The sequence below is a fragment of the Armigeres subalbatus genome, chromosome 1 (genome assembly GCF_024139115.2).
Source record: "Armigeres subalbatus isolate Guangzhou_Male chromosome 1, GZ_Asu_2, whole genome shotgun sequence".
Taxonomy (NCBI): Eukaryota; Metazoa; Arthropoda; class Insecta; order Diptera; family Culicidae; genus Armigeres; species Armigeres subalbatus.
In genome coordinates, this window is record NC_085139.1 from 220,367,411 (window position 1) to 220,388,870 (window position 21,460).

The 21,460-nt window shown below is 37.4% G+C and overlaps 1 protein-coding gene across 1 annotated transcript in view; it reads left to right on the plus strand.

The window, feature by feature from the left end:
• The window catches only part of LOC134205788 (alanine aminotransferase 1-like), a 67,792-nt gene that overhangs the window by 16,758 nt on the left and 29,574 nt on the right, over positions 1 to 21,460 (plus strand). The window contains exons 2-3 of the mRNA XM_062681380.1: positions 17,917 to 18,470; positions 18,612 to 18,701. Of these exons, the coding sequence (XP_062537364.1) occupies positions 18,165 to 18,470; positions 18,612 to 18,701 (396 nt within the window). The 5' untranslated portion in view covers positions 17,917 to 18,164. The remainder of the gene's footprint in view (positions 1 to 17,916; positions 18,471 to 18,611; positions 18,702 to 21,460) is intronic.

Below are 21,460 nucleotides of genomic sequence, written 5' to 3' on the forward strand. Positions count from 1 at the left end.
TCAAACGACCTACTTTCATTTGTTCAACTGAATGATTTTGTGCTCAATCTAACATACTCCACAAATTCCTTGGATGCAGTCCTACTATTACTATTATTTGTAGTGCCATTCAATAGAAATTTTATGCCAAATCCTGTGATTCAGGTAACCAACTCCATCGGATAGAAAAGCTATGTTAATTAGAAAATATTACCATTTATTTGCTTTTGAATTGTTTTTAATTTAAATTAAAATACTGGTGCAATCTTGATGAAATTATAAGATGTAAAAGAAAAAGTACCGAATTTGTACAATTTTTGACTATTTACTATAACTGCAATATCTCAGCCCCAGAACAACATTATTTGGATCTTTTTTATGAAAATATTCCTTATAAACAGCGCTTTGTAGTACGTAAGTTGTTCTGAACTAGAAAAAAATATTTTTTTGTGTGAGGATGAAGTAGCTTCGAAAATAAGTCAAAAAATTTGTTTTTTTTTTCGATTTTTAAAAAATTCATTTCATTTCAGGGTCGAGCACCATGACTTTTCTAACATTGATTTTTTTGGGACACCCTAATGATAGCCCAATTTCATCGATTTAGTGCTTGAAGACGAAAATAGAATATCGCCAAATATACTGACACCAGATGGTATTTCTGACGAATCTTATCAAATACAAATTTTCTAGTTTTAATTAAAAATAGAAAAAAACACTCCTCGAATCAGACATGGATTCACGAACAAAGTTAAATAATTTACGTTTTGGTATAAACTAGTCAGAGCTTGTTACGAAATATGGATAAAATAAAGCCTTCTTATTCGAAAGAGTGTACTAACTTTAACTTCAAGGGAACTACATCTGTAGTGCCATTTAGTGATTTCTCAACTAAATTCCAGACCAATATATTTTAAAATAATACTGCAAAATAACTAAAACAAAACTTAAACGCGGCCAAAATGTTTATGTGCTCATTATAATATGAATTTTACGGCCTACTTCGATTGAATAAGTGACAGATACACACATGCGGAACTCAATAAATATTAAGGCACTGTGTAATATTTACGACAAATTTCTGCATTCAAATTCACGTCCATTACATTTTTTATATCCTAAAGATAGAATCCGAGATAAAATCTAAGCGGGAAGTGGAGGGAGCATGAAAATAAATCAATTTTCCCTCATATTTTTGAATATTTTACAATAGTTAAGGCGTTCTTCTTGGTCAAATCGGCTCAGGCACTACTATATATTGCTCTCCGAAATACAGAAAAAAATATGCGAAAATGAATATTGGACATAGATACAAAATCAAATAAAAAATAATCAAATTTTAGATATAAACTCACATTTTTACATAAAAAGCATTGTATCTCAGAATCAAAAGCCTTTTCAAAGATAGTTCCTTCACAAGAGTTGCTCATAATAATGAATCCTTGATTTTTGCTGAAGACACCATCACCCTATCATGCTCATATAAAAAGTTAGCTAAAGCGCCGGCCAGGCGGGAGAGTTCCGAACTATATTTTTATCACCCTATGAAGGCCTACTTATCATGCAACAACTTTGTGGAAGACACCAAACTTCTATGAAGCAACCCTAAGGAGTTATTTATTAATGCCATGATTTCATGATATCTGACCACAGTGCCCCAGGGGTACATGTACCCCAGGTTGGGAACCGCTGTTATCCAATGGAGGAATCATACTGGAATTATTTTTTCCATTTTCGTTTAGAAAAAACTTGGCACGCACTTTGAATGGCTGACAATTTCTTCGACACGACTTGACTAAAGGGAAGGCTGACCATACGTACCTATTTAACAGTCCCGTTTTTTAGACCTTATTGTGCTGTCCCGTCGTAATCTAAAAAATCCTCAATTTATCCCGTTTTTTCGTTGAACATTCTAAAAAGCTCCAAAATATTATTCATAAAAATTCGATACTTTAGGCAGGAATCCAAAATCACATACATAGAAAGTGATTTGTCTTTATTAGAGAGATTTGTAGTCCTCGGCTGGCTCATCTCTCAACAAAGAAAGTGGACGAAACCCATGAAAAAGTTATGTTATTAGTGTAGCTTTTTAAAAGAATGCCGTTTTGCATTTTACGACTTTATGATCGACTTTTCTTAGGTTTTTTTTAACAATTAATGACAACATGTGCTTCTCCGAGAGATATTTTCATACAGTTTAATTTTAATGATTTTTTTTTTTTTTTTTTTTTTTTTTTTTTTTTTAACTAATTTTATTTGCTAATTATCTAATACATGCATTTATCTCTTAGACTAGGTGTTCCGTGTTTTCTTAACACTATCATCCTTATTTGCTATGTTACGCTTTTAGATATTATTAATACATTTCAATTGCCTCTGGCAGTTACGATATTTCCTCTGGTTGAATTAAACCATGTAGGAATTACAATGTTTTCTACTTAAACTAAACTTAACCTAATTTATACTAAGGGTACAGGAGCTAATCGTTGCAATAGAAGATTGCAACGATTTTTATCTAAAATTGAAATTATTTTGTTGGACATTTGTTGCAATGTCTCAATATTAGAAATTCTATGAAGTTCATTGGTACTATACCACGGAGGTAACTTCAGAATCATTTTCAAAATTTTATTTTGAATCCTCTGAAGTGCCTTCTTTCTGGTATTGCAGCAACTAGTCCATATTGGCACAGCATACAACATGGCTGGTCTAAAAATTTGTTTGTAAATCAAAAGTTTGTTCTTAAGACAAAGTTTTGATTTTCTGTTTATAAGTGGATATAGACACTTAATATATTTGTTACATTTGGCTTGAAGGCCTTCAATGTGATTTTTAAAAGTTAATTTTTGATCTAGCAGAAGTCCTAAATATTTAGCTTCGCTAGACCAATTAATTGGAACCCCATTCATAGTGACAATATGTCTGCTAGAAGGTTTCAAATAAGAAGCTCTCGGCTTATGTGGGAAAATTATAAGCTGAGTTTTGGAAGCATTCAGAGAAATTTTCCATTTCTGCAAGTAAGTGGAGAAAATATCCAAACTTTTTGCAATCTACTACAAATGACACGAAGGCTTCGCCCTTTGGCTGAGAGACCTGTGTCATCTGCAAACAAAGATTTTTGACACCCTGGTGGTAAATCAGGTAAGTCAGAAGTAAAAATGTTATACAATATGGGCCCCAGTATGCTGCCTTGGGGAACACCAGCTCTAACAGGTAATCTATCAGATTTAGAATTCTGATAGTTTACCTGCAGTGAGCGATCTGATAAATAATTTTGGATCAGTTTAATAATGTACAGAGGAAAATTAAAATTCATCAATTTTACAATCAAACCTTCATGCCAAACACTATCAAATGCTTTCTCTATATCAAGAAGAGCAACTCCAGTCGAATATCCTTCAGATTTGTTGAGCCGAATTAAGTTCGTAACTCTTAATAACTGATGAGTGGTTGAATGCCCATGGCGAAAACCAAATTGCTCATCAGCAAAAATAGAATTGTCATTAATATGAACCATCATTCTATTTAAAATAATCTTTTCAAACAGTTTGCTTATTGAAGAAAGCAAACTGATTGGGCGATAACTAGAAGCCTCAGCTGGATTTTTTCCGGCTTCAAAATTGGAACAACTTTGGCGTTTTTCCATTTATCTGGGAAGTATGCCAATTGAAAACATTTGTTAAATAAATTAACCAAAAAGGATAAAGAGCTCTCTGGAAGTTTTTTGATAAGTATGTAGAAAATGCCATCCTCACCCCGGGCTTTCATATTTTTAAATTTTCTAGTAATAGATCTCACTTCATCCAAATTAGTTTCCCACGAAGGGGCAAAAACAATATCTTGGTTGAGGATGTCTTCGAAGCTTCGTGTAACCTGATCCTCAATTGGACTAGTGAGACCTAGACTAAAATTATGGGCACTCTCGAACTGCTGAGCAAGTTTTTGAGCCTTTTCGCCATTTGTTAATAAAATTTTATTTCCCTCTTTAAGCGCTGGAATTGGCTTTTGAGGTTTTTAAGAATTTTCGTTAATTTCCAAAAGGGTTTCGAACTGGGATCCAACTTCGAGACATTATTCTCAAAGTTGGTATTTCTCAGAATAGCGAAACGTTTTTTAATTTCATTTTGCAAATCTCGCCAAATAACTTTTAAAGTAGGATCGCGAGTTCTTTGGTATTGCCTTCGCCTCACATTTTTAAGACGGATCAGTAGCTGAAGATCGTCGTCAATAATAATGGAGTTGAATTTAATTTCACATTTAGGAATTGCAATGCCTCTGGCTTCGACAATTAAATTTGTCAAAGATACGAGAGCATTATCAATATCACTTTTGGTATCGAGAGGAATATCAACATCAAAATTCCTATCGATATACGTTTTGATAAATCCCAATCAGCTCTATGATAATTAAAAGTAGAGCTGATTGGATTATAAATGGCTTCTTGTGAGATTTCAAATGTCACAGGAAGGTGATCAGAGTCAAAGTCAGCATGAGTTACCAATTGGCCACACACAGCTGACTTGAATCCGTTAAAACTAAATCAATTGTAGAAGGATTTCGACTGGAAGAAAAACAAGTTGGTCCATTGGGATATTGAATAGTATAATATCCCGCAGAACAATCTTCAAATAAAATTTTACCATTGGAATTGCTTTGAGCATTATTCCATGAACGGTGTTTGGCATTGAAGTCACCAATTACGAAGAATTTAGATTTGTTGCGAGTCAGAATTTGAAGATCAGCTTTCAACAAATTCTTTTGCTGCCCATTGCATTGAAATGGCAAGTAAGCTGCGATGAAGGAAAATTTTCCAAAATTTGTTTCAACAGAAACTCCCAAGGTTTCAAAAACTTTGGTTTTGAATGAAGAAAATAATTTATGTTTGATACGTCTATTGATGACAATGGCGACCCCACCACAGGCGCTGTCAAGACGATCATTTCTGTAGATAAAATAATTTGGATCTCTTTTAATGGAGAGTCCTGGTTTTAAATAGGTTTCTGTTATAATGGCAATATGCACATTATGAACTGTTAGGAAGTTGAATAATTCATCTTCCTTACCCTTTAGAGAGCGGGCATTCCAATTTAGAACTTTCACACAATTATTTGGATCCATTGAAACGGAGTCCGATAACAATTTTTTGTGTGTACTTTATACCAACCTGAACAGCTTCTGGAATGGTATTTGCTTTGAACATTGCATCAATCATGTGATGCAATTGTTCAGTTAAAAAATCAAAATCGGAAGCAGTCATGCTACCTGAATCGGCAACATGACCATTATTTCCCGTTGGGACATGGGTATAAACCTCATTTTGAGAAGAGAAATTTTGTCTACCAGCAGCGATGTTTGCATACGTAGGTACATTCGAAAATTGGAATTTACTGAAGTGCTTGCTACCCGTTGACGAGCAGCAAAATTTGTTTGTGAATTGTGGTGGGTATGAATTGCTCGTGGGGTAACTGGTTTCGAAATTTGAGCGTTTGAAGGATTTCTTCTCGTCGAATTTGGGATCCGATTGGAATTTCCGTCATCAATTTTGCACGGGAATTCAAAACTTTTGCGTGAAGGGCATTCCCAGAAATTGGATTTATGATTACCCCCACAATTTGCACACTTAAATTTATTGGAATCTTCTCTCACAGGACAAGCGTCCTTGGCGTGAGAGGTTCCACCACAAATCATGCATTTAGCATCCATGTGGCAATGTTTGGTTCCGTGACCCCACTTTTGGCACTTACGGCACTGAGTGGGATTTTGGAAATTTCCCCAGGCCTGCGGAAATGTTCCCATGTAACACGGACATGGGACATAATACAGGCCTTTTCCAAACTTTTCATATTATTTAGTTCACTTTTGTTAAAATGAACTAAATAAAATTCTTGAGAAATGCCCCTTTGGGAAGTACCAGAGTGGGATTTCTTTTTCATCTTAATTACTTGGACTGGTGAAAATCCAAGTAATTCAGAAATTTCAATTTTAATCTCATCCAGTGATTTGTCATCACTGGGCAGACCTTTCAAGACGACTTTGAACAATCGCTCAGTTTTGTCGTCGTATGTGAAGAATTTATGGCGCTTCTCAGTTAAATACTGGAGAAGACGTTTGCGATCGTCAAAGGATCCCGGCAAAACGCGGCAGTCACCCTTCCTAGCTATCTGAAATGAAACCTTGATCCCCCGAAGGTTACTCAAGATTTCATTCCGAAAGCCAGAAAACTCGGCAACAGATACCACAATTGGCGGAATCCGTTGTTTCTTCGCATGAATCGAATCACCTGGGCTAGAGGTAGATTCGATTTCCTCAAATTCGTTATTAATCAAATCGAACTGATTGCTCAGTTCGATGGGAGAAGAAATAATGTCAACGTTAGATTTAGAAGGAATATCTGAAGTCTCCAGCTTCCTTCTATTTTTCCGCGCTTGGGCAGGACGGTCTTGAAACCTTGTTTCTTTGAAGGAAGTGGAGAATTCAGAGACTCCCCTTCCTCTTGTTTTTATTAATACTCATTGCTGAGCGTGGAGACGTGACCTTCTTAGAGGTTTTTCCCAGAACGGTGTCCCTGCAGGATTACCACCGCTTGTCGGAATTTTACTTCCGCAAACGGGTCCAACGTAAAACGAAGGCACGGGTCCTTGCAAAGATCGTAACGGGATCAGTGGGTAGAAATAGCGCTAAGAAGCACCGTTGAAATTAAAATAGCTTCGGGTAGTATTAAAAACTTCCTTCCGCAAAGAGAAAGAACCGCACAGCACGAAAGCACGATGCGGTCTGGAATTTTAATGATTGTTTCTGCTTACTCCAGAGGCATTACAATTTGGCTTATTTTATCAGAATTGAACGAAATTGGTAACTTGGTAGACAAGTATTTCCTGAAAATCAGGTCACGCCTCAACGTCAATAAAATGAAGCGCAGGGACAGACATTCTAATTTTCAGATAAAGTGCATTTTTGTTTACACATTCTTTTTTAGTTAGGTAGTTTTGTTTTCAAATCTGGGGTGGCATTGTGCATCTCGATTCGGACGCAATTCTATCGAGTCGAACATGTTTGGCATTACGGGTTTCGATTCGATCTCGAAAACGACTCATCGTTCGAGTTTGCTCGAGGAGGTAAAAGAATAACGAGATGTTTTGGCATTATGGGAACTCGATAGCACACTGAAAAACGACTCAAGTCGAACGAAAAACACTCGTCACCTTTATAGCTTTCGAATGTTGTTCGAGAGTTATTTCTTGCTGAAAGTTTTTAATCATATTTGTTATTATTTGTCTACGGGAAGAGAATAAATGTTTTATTATTGTCTCTTGAGGAAAAGAATGTCATTAGTATACCTACTTTTATAGTTTCCAGACAATATGCAATCTCTAATTATCCCGAAATCCGCGTAAAAACGACTTCAACTAAAATCGGTTTTTTGAAGTTTTCACGTATTTCTTGACGATTTCAATAAATCGCTTAGAAAATCTATGAGGAAAATCTGCGTAAAAACGTGTATATACCAAAATCTACGTAAAAATAGTTGAGTTAAACCAAAAAAAAACACGCATGAGATGACCCAATTGCATTTAACTAAAACACATGGAAACATTAAAGAAATTTATTATCGAACCCTTGCACATTTGTAGCTTTAAATTATTTAGCTTAAAATTTGATCTGTGGCATAAACTCGAATAAACATAAAACTTATAATTTGTGTCGTAGCAATATCTCAATTTACAAAACATGTCGTATCGGCATAATGTTTTAATCGGTTGCAACTGCTCAATGAATAATATTGCTTTTTAAAAGTCATTGAGCAGAATTTGCTTGTTTATAAATTAACGCCAGTTCATGCCCTGAAGGATGCCTTTCCAACAGGCAACATGCTACACGCAGATGAAATTACTCTTATTCTCTCTGTTTACTCACATTCGCCATGCGCTGAAGGTTGTCTCTCCAGCGGGCGGCATACTAAACACGGAGACAGCTATCTCTTATTCTCTCTGTTTACATTTCGTTTGACAGAACATACTCGATTGAGCTAGTACAGCACCATTCGAAATCTTGTACTGCGAATGAATGAAGTCGAACGAAATACATAATGCCGCATTTTTTTCGAAACGAATCCAAAAACTTACGAATCGAGTGATTCGATTCGAGATGCGCAATGTCACCCCTGTTTTACCACACGTAATTCTGTATATTTCGAAATCAACCACTGTAAAAAAAACGGCAGTATGAAAAATTAATTTATAAACCAAATAAACAAAATCGTGTTTGAGGCAGTTTCAAACCGAGGGAAAATTTGGTCGGATTAAAAACTCTCGTACTTTACGCTGTATTCTGAGTAGGTGACGTAAGCGCCAAATTACAACATGCATTTTTCCATATTTCTGTTAAAGAGCTCGATGAGTATTACTCGTTAATACCATTTTTGGAAAATAGCGTATACGTCACTTTTTCAAATTACGGCAGTTTAAGTCTAGTTTACATACCAGGAGCTTGTCTGCAAATTTCGCACGCATGTGTGTGGACGGGATTTATGATTGTGATTCCGTTATGAAAAATTTGAAATTCGGCGATTTAAAATACAATCCAGCGAAAATCTTCGAGAGTTCGAGCAGTAAACAAGACTATAGATCGGCCAAATTTTTTTTTTACTTTTCGCGACGATATTGCATGAGTCCCGCTTTTTTGGGAGCACATGGGAACAAAATCAATGGACAAGATTACCGAGGTGTGAAGCTACTTTTAGCGTCATTTAAATAAATTTCGATCAAAAAGGACATTTATTCATACGATTCATGGAAAGAATTAAAATTACATCTTTCTAATTTTTTTTTTTGAGATTCTTGTGAATCTTATCCTCAGATTTTTTTCCAACTTTTATTCATTAAAAAGGGGTTTGGCACGAGAAATCAATAACCACACTCTATTGCAGTGATCCCCAAAGTGCGGCCCGCGGGCCACATGCGGCCCTCTAAGTCTTTTCTTGCGGCCCGCGAAGGATTTCTGAGATTACACTACAAGTGGCCCATTGATTTGCATTATATGACCGAAAACCCTCTTTTAAATTCCCAATATTTTGGTGTACTTGGAAATCTGTCAAGCTCACATCATTTTGATGTTGAAGCACTATTTATATATCGCGAATAGTTGTATTTTTATGTTTCAAGAAATTCATACACGGATGTTATGTAGGCCAACAGCAAATAAACTTCGATGTTATCGCTCCGGGTTATGGTAATAGTCAATATGTTTTTAAAAACAGATTTAAAGAAACCAAAGTTTACAGTTACAAAGTTACAGAATACTTGATTTATTAAAATAAATTTGGTGTGACGAAATTGAACTGAAATGTACAATACGTCGACTAGCAACTAAGGATTCTTTCTGAATTCCATTCGTACATTTTTGAGAATCGCAAACAGATTCCGTTCAGAACCTTCAAACAGATTCAGTTCAGAATCCCAAATAGATCATGTTCAGAATCTCCTGAACAGATTCTATTCAAAATTTCAAACGAATTCCGAAAGGATTCTTATCCAAATCTCAACCGGAGCTCTGTTCAGAATCAGTTCTTATCAGAATCTTAAATGGATTCTGTTGAGAATCTCAAATTGGTTCTGTTCAGAACTCCAGACGGATGCCTGAGTACACAGATAAAAATATGTTGTGACTTTAAATGTGTTTTCATGCACATATTTGGAGCATGTAAATAAACGTAACATTCAATCGATCTCACTATTTTTTTTAAATCGAATTAAATTTATACGGTGCTTTCTTGTAAAATCCAATCAAATTTAATTAAATTATAATTTAATATCGAATGTTAATTCGTTTAATGGAATAAGCTGCAATTTTACACGTCGTTAAGTTTTCAAAATTATTTGCTGTGTAGATGTTTCTCAAAATTTCCACCGGACGTTGCTTAGCTGTTGCAAAACTACTGCGGCCCGCTTCAACAGCTCAAAATTTCTATGTGGCCCGTGATAGTAAGCATGCTGGGGACCACTGCTATATTGCTTCCATGTGTCTTTTGACATTTTTTTTTTCTCAAGGGCAATCCTCACGGAATACAAAACTATAAAAACTATTTTTTCTTAACCTTTTAATGCCCAAAACCGGCCTTAGGCAGGGTACTTTGAGTATTGTTTGTTATTTTCAATTGTTCAGAAATGAAAAGATTTTTGAAATTGGTCAATAATAAAATCCATAATGCATATCCAAGAGAAGATCACAGTAAGATTAAAAAATTACACTTTTTTTTTAAATATTGTGAGATGCTCAATTTTTTGTTCCTTCGTGTTTTTGTTCGCGTCCCTTTGAAGAGTGAAATTTTTGTAGATTAGTATTTTTCCACAACTAACATAATACAATACAATTTTGAATCTTCTACAGCTCATGAATCACAAGGTTTTTTTTATATGTCCCGTTTTGCAGGCGCGTTTGTCCCGTTTTTTTTCGCCAAAATGATCTGGTCAGTCTACTAAAGTGGCACCCCAGTTTCTCGCTTTCGATCTACATACGTCAAAACGGTTTGAAACCGAGTATTCTCGGTTTTAATAAACCGAACTCATTCATACAATCGGTTATCCGGAGTGTTCGGTTTTTCTAGCGTGCCGAACTGTCAAATAATTGCCAGGTATACCGAAATTCTGTTTATATTTAAAAACATATGTCAGTTGTTTTTATTTTGAACGTTTGTTCGGTTCTTTATTCTCACATAACTCTAAAGTCTAAATCATAGCATACCCGGGTAGAAGAAAATAGCAAAAGAATAACAAATTTTACCATTAACATATGAATAACAGAATAGCAAAATCTGATGTTAGTTTGTTTGATATAGTTGCTAAAATAATAGCAGAAATCGTTCGACCGAATAGCTAAAAAATAACTCATTTTGCCATTATAAGAGCGAACCAATAGCAAAATATTTGCAGAAAAAGAAATATTAAAATCAGTTATTATTGACTAGTTGACCCGGCAGACGTTGTGCTGCATAGTAGGCGAAAATGTGCGTTACGAATAATAATTAGTGTGAAATACTAACTTTACTCAACTTTACTGATGATTTTCGACTGAGGGAATATCATATAAACCCGTCGGAAACGATAACAAACATATCTGCTGAAGTAATGAAGAAAATAAATTCAGCCGTTTTCGAATTATGCGGATACGAACACAGACCATTTCATTTTTATTATATAGAGATATGTTGAAAATGCAAATGATAAATGAATAACAAACTTTGTTATAATTGCATAATCTGTTCTTCATTTGTTCTTCTGTTCTTCCTTCCAATAACATATAAATAACAAATTTAACTATTATAACAAAATTTGTTGTTAGGATGCTATTTTATGTTATTCATGAATAACAAAACCTGATATCATAGTAAAATGTGTTATTATTATGTTATTTGTTTGTTATTCACCTCTACCCGGGATGCTACTTGTTAGCGGCATAGATACGATCTCGGACGCTAAACTCACCCATACAAGAAACATGCGCGAATGAGCTGCGTGGGTTTCTGTATAGTCGTAATGAGGTCATTACGGCTCATGCACAGCGGTTGCTGCCAGGGCGCTTATCTGGTTGTCTGGTTGTAGAGTTTTGTTTACCTTAATCCAAACAAAGGTACGATACATTTGTACAACTTTGCTTTTTGAGAGTTACAGCTCCGCTTGTTTTATGAAAAATAAAACATTCATCCAAACAAGTTCTAAAATAAATCTCTATTACTTTGTAAAAATAGCTAATCAAAGTTACACAGTAAATAGGCTATACGGTACTGGGATTGGTTTCCTTCTCAGCACTCATGTACATGTGGCAATGGCACATTGTGGCATTCATTAAGTGGGATCTAATTCTCACACACTCACTCTGGTGTTCTGAGCACCTTTAGGGGTACATAGGGCCAACGTAAAAGATCTCCGTTCTTGACTTGGGTCTAAGTCTGATTCCTATCCACTTTGTTTATTTCACTGTTAAGGTATTCGTCGCCAGAAGATCCTAGGTCTGCCTCTGCTACGATGTCCTGCCGGATTCCTGTCTACCCAACAAACAACGACAAGCTACAAATAAGCATCTAGGTTGAATTATTGTTTATTTGTGATCTTTGTAGCTGAATAAAATGGATGCTGAATAATTTGCTAGACAGATTTCATTTCAGCATTTAATCTAACTAATATTCGACATGGCCTATTTATTTGTTTACTACCTTTATTTGAAGTCGAACTTACGTTTTCGTTTTATCACATTTCAGCACATTGGGAAGTTAACAATGTACTGAACTGATGATTTTAAAGTTCTCTGTTCGACTATGATGTGATGCTCTGAAAGGGTGGTCGAATTGAGTTTGAATAGTAAGTTAATAAGCAGGCATTAGACATCCTTCTTAACCTTTGTCCTTCTTAACCATTGGATTTCAAATTTATCTGATCTATCGCACAGTGGGAAAAAACATGCTTTTTCAGTTTGAGAGAAAATCTGGGTTCTAGATCTGGGAAATTTGATTTATAGAAAAATAATGATTTATTTTTATGACATGCTTTTTATTTTCGTGATTATAACGGATTATGTCGGAGATTATAACGAACAAAACTGCTGGAGCAATAAAAAAAAATGCATTCATGCGGAACTAAATTTACTAAAAGCCGGACATAACGCCGTTGAATAACATCGGAAAATTATTGAATCTTTGATGTGTGGAATCCCAATATTATCGCATGGATGTTGATCTTTATTGCGGCGAAATAATTGAAATTATCTTAGCATTTGACAATCATATCGCAACCGATTATCAAGAGATTCTGAGGAAGGCCGAATATACATTGATTTTATTTTCATAAATTCATAAATAGCATTGGGGACGGATTTTATTTTATCGTTTATCGACATTATTTTTCGTATTTTTTCTAGTGTGCGATGGTTATGACTGGTTGAACAATGGTTGAAATAAAAAATTGTACAGTTTTTAACAAACTGTAGTTTGACAGATCGACTTATTAAATAAGAGTCCAATTATGATTCATATTCAGCAATAAGATTATTTATGTTATGCATTGAGTGAGCCATATCTAACAAATCAAGGATGGCGCGGATGACAACGTTACCGGCGGATGATCAAATGACAGCAGTTCGAGACCCGATTTAGGAAAATTTTAAAATGATTATATGAAAATAGCAATTGCTTCAAAATACGTTCATTGAAGATCTTACTGATGTTACCTTCTATGCGTTATTATTTTCGAGGAATTCACATGTAGCTGAATTGAGGCTTAGTAAAATGCTTATTAAAGGTTTAACGAATCAGTTAATAAAGTTGTTTTTCAAAATGAGATGATGTAGTTGTATAACTTCGCCAAAATTGTGTGAACAAAGCTTGAACAGAAGTTGTGATAAGAAATAGTACAGACATAATTCAACACAGCGCTGAATTAAATCATCACACTGATGTTAGTTCAACTAGTGAATGTTTGTTGGGTAGCGCTTGCTTGCAGATTTCTTATCCGCTCTTACGTGGTGTGTGGCCGGCCTACGTCTATTCAAACTGGAGTTGCTGTATTCGGGATCCAGTTATGAGGTCACCAGACCTAAAGCCCGCAGTCCACTGTTTGTCATATTGACAAATATTTGTTAAGTTTATCCGGACATCTATCAGACCGATTAGAAATCGACATGGATTTCAGGCTGACTTGACAAATATTTGACATCATGACAAACAGTGTACTGAGGGCTTAAGCAGTGAAACGTAGACATCGGTAGATGAAAACTTGTAAATCTATGTGATCTATGCTAATACGCACCAAATCTCACTGGCGTATAACATTACATATTTCACGTTTGAGATTTGGTGCATTGCCTGGACCGACTGGATGTCCATGTTCTATGTTCCGCCGATCTTGGTCCACCGCACGACGTTGGCTGGCTTTGGTTTTTGACCTCCTCGACTGTTGGCCCACCGTGGAATTGGACAAGTTCACATCCAACAATTTCGTCTTGTTCACGTTGATGAATGGGAGCGTACGACCAGGTAATTCAGTTTACTCTACATGGTAGAGCGCTGTTGCGTTGGTAGAGCAGTATCATCATCTGAGTCGAGGTCGTTCGATTGATCTATGGTGGTGGGCTGCTAAAGCGGCTTACGATTTCGTGGATTACGGTGGGCAACAGCAATAAAGATATAAAACATCCATCCTTGCCTCACTCTAGGGATTTCATTTAGCAGGACTTTGGGTTTTGTCAAGACCTCCCTTGCTTCTAGGAGCGCCTAACAGTTTTTCGTGATATAGACGATTCAGCGGCGGGAGAAGAGGCTCGGGCGACGAATCAACATAGACCGACTAGAAGATCCAGCTGTGAAGAGATCGTTCGTTGAAGAACTTGGAACTCGGGTAGAGGATGTTCTGGAAGGTGGCAGCATAGAATAGAAGTGGGCGGCAAAGAATGCTTTTATCGAAACCGGCGAGCACAACTTGGGTAAGCTGCACACTCAGCGAAAAGAATGGATTACTGATGTAACCCGACGGAAGGTTGAGGAGCGTAGAGAAGCAAAGGCTGAGGAACAGGAAAAATCAGAGGAGTAGAGTACGAGTCCCGTCAACCGATGTATCTCGGTAACTAGGAGTCGGGCGCTACTGCAGACAGGACAGGCGGGCATGGGTGGACCAGTGTTCTTCAAAAAGTAGCCATCCGAAGCATAACATCGAAAGGAGCCCCAAGGTCGATTGGCTGTCGGCGGATGTGTTGAGGGCTGACCCTATGCTGTCTGTGCGAAAGTTGTAGCAACTATTATGTACTATTTTGCCCCGCTCTGTATCATTCTGGAGCAGGTTAACAAGTTTGAAGTGCCCCTTTATTTGCTATGCATTGACGACGTGTTGTCTGAATCACAAAAATCTGTGTGGCGTCCAGGGATGCAAAAGATTTTCAGATAGGGTCGGAGCTTTGTCCGACCCCATTCAGATAGTCGCTAATGTGAGGCAAGAATGCGTTTTCATCTCCACAGTTACTTCTCAGCGTAATCGATAAGATCCTGGTGGGGCGATTGACCATGTACCATACTTCGAGCTGCTTTGGCAGTGTTGTGGAGCATCTAGACAACTCTGATTTTGCCATTGATCACGAGACTAGCGTCTAGACGAGCCTAGACTATTAGTACTGCGACGCTCTTTCATGCGGAGTAGGTTCAACGAGTTGACCGTGTGCTTCTTTGCGGTGGCTCTCACCTCAAACTTTGCAGTAGTCAGACAATCGGAGGACGTGTTGTTGTGTATAGGCTAAGATAACGTAGATGATGTCTAAAATTTGTAATTCGAACGGCCTTACAGCTGGATATCGTGCTCCGAGCAACATAGAAGCTATCAAATACCAATAACAATAGATATTCGAGAACGTGGATGGAAATAGGTCGGCCACATATTGCAAGGGAATCGGTAAGCAAGAGTCCCCTTAAATATTCGTGACCTGATAGGATGTAGAATACTCATGCCGATAGAGATTTATGCTCGTATTTTCATTTAACATACTCATGGTACAAATTTATGGTCTATGATTGATATATTTTGTATAGATTTCGTACCAAGATAAAAACAGTGATGCACAATGTTGAAAATTTAAAAAATAAAAATTCATCAAAAAAAATTGTTTTCGCCCCTGACATAAAATAAATTTAATATTTGTATCGGTTTTATTAACTGCGAGGTTTCTAAGCCGATTCACAAATTTTTGCATTCCTGTGTCATAAAATTAACACAAAGATGCTCATAGGGAAATACAAAAAAACTGGACCGTATCATGAAATGAATTCAGCCATTTTCTGCATTATTACGGAATATTCAGAAAAATCGAAGGATTTTTTTCGAATCCATGTAATACATATTAAGTAATATTAATTAAAGCAAATAATATTACGAATTGCAAGAAAAATTTGGATACTGGAAGATTCAAAGCGCTTCCAATGAATATTTTCCATGTCTAAATCGTCCCTAATCATTCGGTGGAGAATGAACAATTAGAAACACATATTCTATGAAAGTTAGGATGTTTGAGTTTTAGGGGGCTGCAGGTACTATGTCCAAGGGATTGACAACCCGTACCCTGGCCACTGCGAGTTGTGGGGATTGCCTAGAACGTTGTGGGGTTTGACAATGCGCTCTGTTGAACGTCCATGATAATCTGCACATTTGTCAAGTAGACCCGTGTCGCTCAGAGCGCACTGGCTCAAGTTTTGGGATTAGGTGGGACCTGACACGTGCTGACACGATAGACTTGACTCAACGCTCCCCTGCGAAATAGAAGGTTTGCGCAGATCCCAAAAGCCATATGTAAAACCAATCATCTCGGACACATTGAAGTTTTGTACACAAACGTTCAAATCTGGAATGAGAACGAAATGTTTCATTAATGATTAGAAGCCATGAACGCTAAGCCACTGCAGATTCAATTTTTATGCAGCTATGACAGTTGATTTATGTTGATATTAAATATTTTGAACTCAAGTCACGCACACTATGTACGATTTGTTCTATGCGGGGATTTACCTTAGCGCATTATTTCCGCGAAGCCAAAAGACATTTTAGTTACTATTAGTTAGTTAGTAACTAAAATATCTTTTGCGAAGCCTTTTTCTTTTTCTCCATAATACAATTTATTTGTCGCACACTTTCTCGCCACATTACAGTGTGAAACTTAACAGCGTAGGGTAAAAGACCCAATAGTGGAGGCAATAAGCACGCACAATCACTGTTTCATCACTTACATCTAAACGATACTGCATTTCACTTACCTTGGAGGCAGTGGCGTAGCCAGAAAATTAGTCTGGGGGGGTTTTCCGAACATTTTTTTTTTCGAAAAAAAAATTTCTTCTGAAAATTTTGTCTCTGGGGGGGGGTTTATGCCCAAAACCACCCCCCTGGCTACGCCACTGCTTGGAGGTACAGTCGACTCTCCACATCTCGATGTTCTATATCTCGATATCTCTCCCTATGTCGATGGTTTTCTCGGTCCCTTCAATCTACATACATTTGGTCATTCTACATCTCGATAACCTCCCTATCTCGATATCTCTCTATCTCGATGTGTTCTGGTCATATTTCGTTCCAGATTCTCTCTCCCTATGTCGATATATTCATATTTCTAGGCTACTAGACCATTTTTGGATAATAATAAACACATGAACAACAAGAGATGACGTTTGTTTTGTTGTCGTTTTTCATAGCGACGAGCTTTTTTCAATCTAGTACCCATTTCAATTTTCTTTCCATTCATCGATCTCTCCTTATCTCGATGGTCCCTTCAATATCGAGATGTGGAGAGGCGACTGTATATCCAAAAGTCCATAAACACTATTTTAAGCGAAATATATTCTGATCGCAACGTAAACTATCACTGCTGCTTAAAATCCGTCCTCCAATTTTTGGTACAATGTTCCAATAGTTGTGGTATTTTTTAACTCGTGTTCCTATAGTTGCGAATCCCATTGTTTTTGTATGGGACTCGCAACTATAGGAACACTACCGCAACCGATTTCAAAGATATTGCTAGACTGTTTTCGTTTATATTGTATGCTGAGTCAGTCAGTTCAACTAATTGATCATCAATGTGGGTTGCTATGTTTAATACGTAGATTCCCTAAAAAATACACTACCGCAACTATAGGAGCATCCACGACTATCGGACCTTTTACCCTACTTAATATAAATCTCGGGTACTTATTCAAAAGGACGTATGTGATTTTGTAAAAAAAAAAGAATAAAACAGCGGTTTGTCCAATCTGATAGCACTCCCGAGCCTATCAATTAATTATTAAAGGGCCACATTTACTTCGCACTCTTTGCGAAATAACTGTAACTGTAGTACGCATTGGTGAGAACATTTTTTTTCTCACGACTCACCATTCAAATCTAATCGCTCTCGACTCTTGTCTCTCCTCTCCGGAATCTCCGCCAGCAATCTGCGTCATCGATCCAGCTGCATCAAGGCTGCACAAACGTGTGTACAACCGATAGTGTTTGTAAACAATACCGTTGGCGAGGAGGAAAGCCACAACAGAAACCACCACGTGACTACTCTCCGGTGAGCCAGCCACCAAACGAACGAGAGCGCGCGGCGCGATATCAAACGCACACCAGCGTAAATAACCCTACTCTGTGCTGTTCTCCCACGTCGCGGCATCTGCTGCAAGGAAATTCGCAACCATGTCGCTCAGTCAGGTTTTGAACGTCTGCCCAAGGAGTGCCCTCACTGGACTGGGATTAGTTGCATCCAGTAGTGGAACAGCAGCAGCAGCGAAGAGAAGTGTGGGTCGCATATCAACGTTATTGCTATCGTCGTCGTCGCCCCTCAGCCAGCAGCAAGACTCTCGGAACATGTCGACGTCGCCGTGCGCCTACAAGCAATGCATCACGCTGGAGAACATCAATCCGGCCATCAAGCTGATGGAGTATGCCGTCCGTGGTCCGCTCGTAATCCGGGCCGCGGCCATCGAGAAGGAACTGGAGAAGGTACGTGTTTTTGTGTATGTACAGCCTTTGTTATCGATTCCCCTTTTGCACAGTGCACAATGAATCCTAAAAATGTTAGATTAATCGTTGGGATGGGACAGCCTCCGATACTCATTGAGGATGTTTTGTTTTATTTCGCAGGGCGACAAGAAACCCTTCAAAGAAGTGATCCGAGCCAACATCGGCGATTGCCACGCCATGGGACAGGAACCGATTACATTCCTTCGTCAGGTCAGTGCACTCAGTTTAATTATTGTCTGTTTTTCGTTGGTTTATATTTTCATTCATGGGGAAATTTCCATTTGTCGGGCAGTTTCGAAACTCATGACGTGCGTGACACAAAGAAAGCGGCGACAAAAACAAGTCGATGGGTAGTGTTCCGTACGCGAATGTACCTACCTCTAGTCGGGATTGTATTGCGTATCGTAACGCGCCCTGATTGGTTGCGAAGTTATGTAACGAAATGTGGGCGCGATAACTGAATGGAGTCACACCGCTCACAAGTGTCTCAGCCTCAGAATGGTAGAACCAGATTACAATGCAAGGTAGAAAGTTGTTAGCAGGGCTGGTTGTGAGGCATCAACAGTGACAACGTGTCGTTACTTACAAGCTTCATGTGAATTTAATCATTCCTGTTTATCTGATATAAGATGATAAGCAATGTACAAGCAGTGGCAAAGTAATTTAAAAATGTGGAATATGGTTTTGTATAACATAAGCAGGAGTTGTAAACAAAACATGATAAGAATTAGATTACGATAACACTTTATTGCCTATGAATGAACTTGATATAAGTGATTTGATGCCGGAATAGTAATTCGTGTTAGTGTTTAGAAATGACGGCTTTATGTGAGTGTGGCGAGTCCATCGATCCATTGATTCATTGTTGTTATGACATTTCTGGAGGTCAAATACCCTTTGCTCGCTTGTACTTCTAATAAGGAATATAATGGAAATGAAATTTGACTTTTCTTCGAAAATGTGAAAAAAGAAAAACACTGATCAATTGCCAGCCACAATACGAAACGTCGAAAGAATATGTACATAAGCTACACATTTCGACATTGAGCTGAAATGCAGCGAACAGTGTCTCAGAAGATCCGGATCGGCATGTTGTTTACTGCCTTACTTATTCACTAGTCGGTTCAAATCCACCAACACAATGGCTGCCATCAGTGGCATCTACGGTTTATTAGAGGGAATGCCAAAACCATAGTAGTTAATACCTCTATAAAAACATGAAGAAGAAGAAGAAGAATGCCAAAACTTTGATAAAAGACAGGAATGTTTGTCACACAACTATCGTCGCATTGATCATTGAAAAATGATACAAATCTATCAGAAAGTTAGTATTCTGTCGGAACGAAACAGCTAAGCGTTTTGGACCAGTAGTACATCCGGTCTGATTACTCTTCGATTGTATTAGGGAGTGATTGCTAGTAATGGACCCCTTAACGACTAAAATTTACTTCAGTCGCTCCGCTAGAGCGAGCCTATTGACAAATTCTTCTGCTGCACCCGTTGGCAAGCAACAGGTATCAGCATTGTGTTTCGTAAATAAAACCAGCCGAAACATTCATTTTTACTACTAAAGCAAGCATTTCAAATTGAAGTAGCTAGCATGCCTATTATGACCACCTCCGGGACCATAATACGCAACATCGAGTTTGCTTATATACGTATTATGGTCCCCCATTTGATTTACACGTTCCATTCCCACATGTTCCTTGTGCCTATTATGGATCCCCCTTGTGTGCATTAATGGACCGGGACCCTCTATCATATTTATATTTACAAATTAGTTAATAACTAAATTTCTGCTTCCCTGTCCATAACAAATGCTGTCATCGTGTCACATGAAGCACCCGACGGAAGTTTGCAGAAAAAAGTCGATTCTAGCGTTTAATTTGGGGTTCTGTCCAGGGGGTCCATTATACGCACGGGGTCCATTACTAGCACTCACTCCCTATTTATCGTAATATACAATCACATTTACTCATTGTTAAAGGTGAGCCAGCCAAAGGCTAAAAGCCTCTCAAATAAAGACAATTATTATTATTTTTTGCAATTCCTGATCATAAAACCTGGTTTACAGTTGTCATTTGAGTGATAAAACGGCCTACTTTTCCATACCAACAGAATGGGTGCTTTAATGACCATTATGCAACTCAAATGGGTTGCATAATATTCATTATAGCACTCATTTGGGTGCTATAATGAAAAGCCAACATTGGGACAGTAGTTACATGACTACATTTAGCTGAATTAGTTTGGGTGAGTGTTTAAATAGTGTACTCTAAGCGTTTCGTAATAAATGAAATGGTTTGTTGGACATAACATCACAATTTTCCAAAGGCAATCGCTTCATAGCTTTTCAAGCAATGCAATTTGCCACGATAAGATGGAATCTTATTGTTCTCTGCCGCAACATAATTTATTGGCATGAATGATCATGTGGAGTAAATTCGATTGTACAATTTTGGTAAAGATTTATCATATTAAAGCCCATTTTTCGTCATTGCAAAAAATAGCGTGTGCAACTCGTTGCAAAACTCGATTTTTTCAGCACTCGTAGTATTTATCCTACTCGGCAAGCCTCGTTGGATAAACGTACAACTCGTGCTGAAAAAATCATCTTTTTGCAACTAGTTGCACAAACTACTATTTTATAGCTTTATTAGAGTGATTAATAAAGCTATAAAAAAAATAATAATAATTGCCTTTATGTGAGAGGCTTTCAGCCTTTGGCTGGCTCACCTTTAACAAGGAGTTAATTCAATCACATTTACTCTTTAACGAACAGTTGTGATGGATTTCAACCAGATTGAAATTGAACTCCAGTTCATTATGTCAGAAAGTATCAAATGGTTACGAATGTTTCCAATAAATCTTTGTAGTATGTAGTTAGAAATGTTTTCCATGGTTGGCAGAAAATTTGTTTAGTTAAAATATCTTCTCTGATGCTAAGCATCAGTTGTCACCAGCCCTGT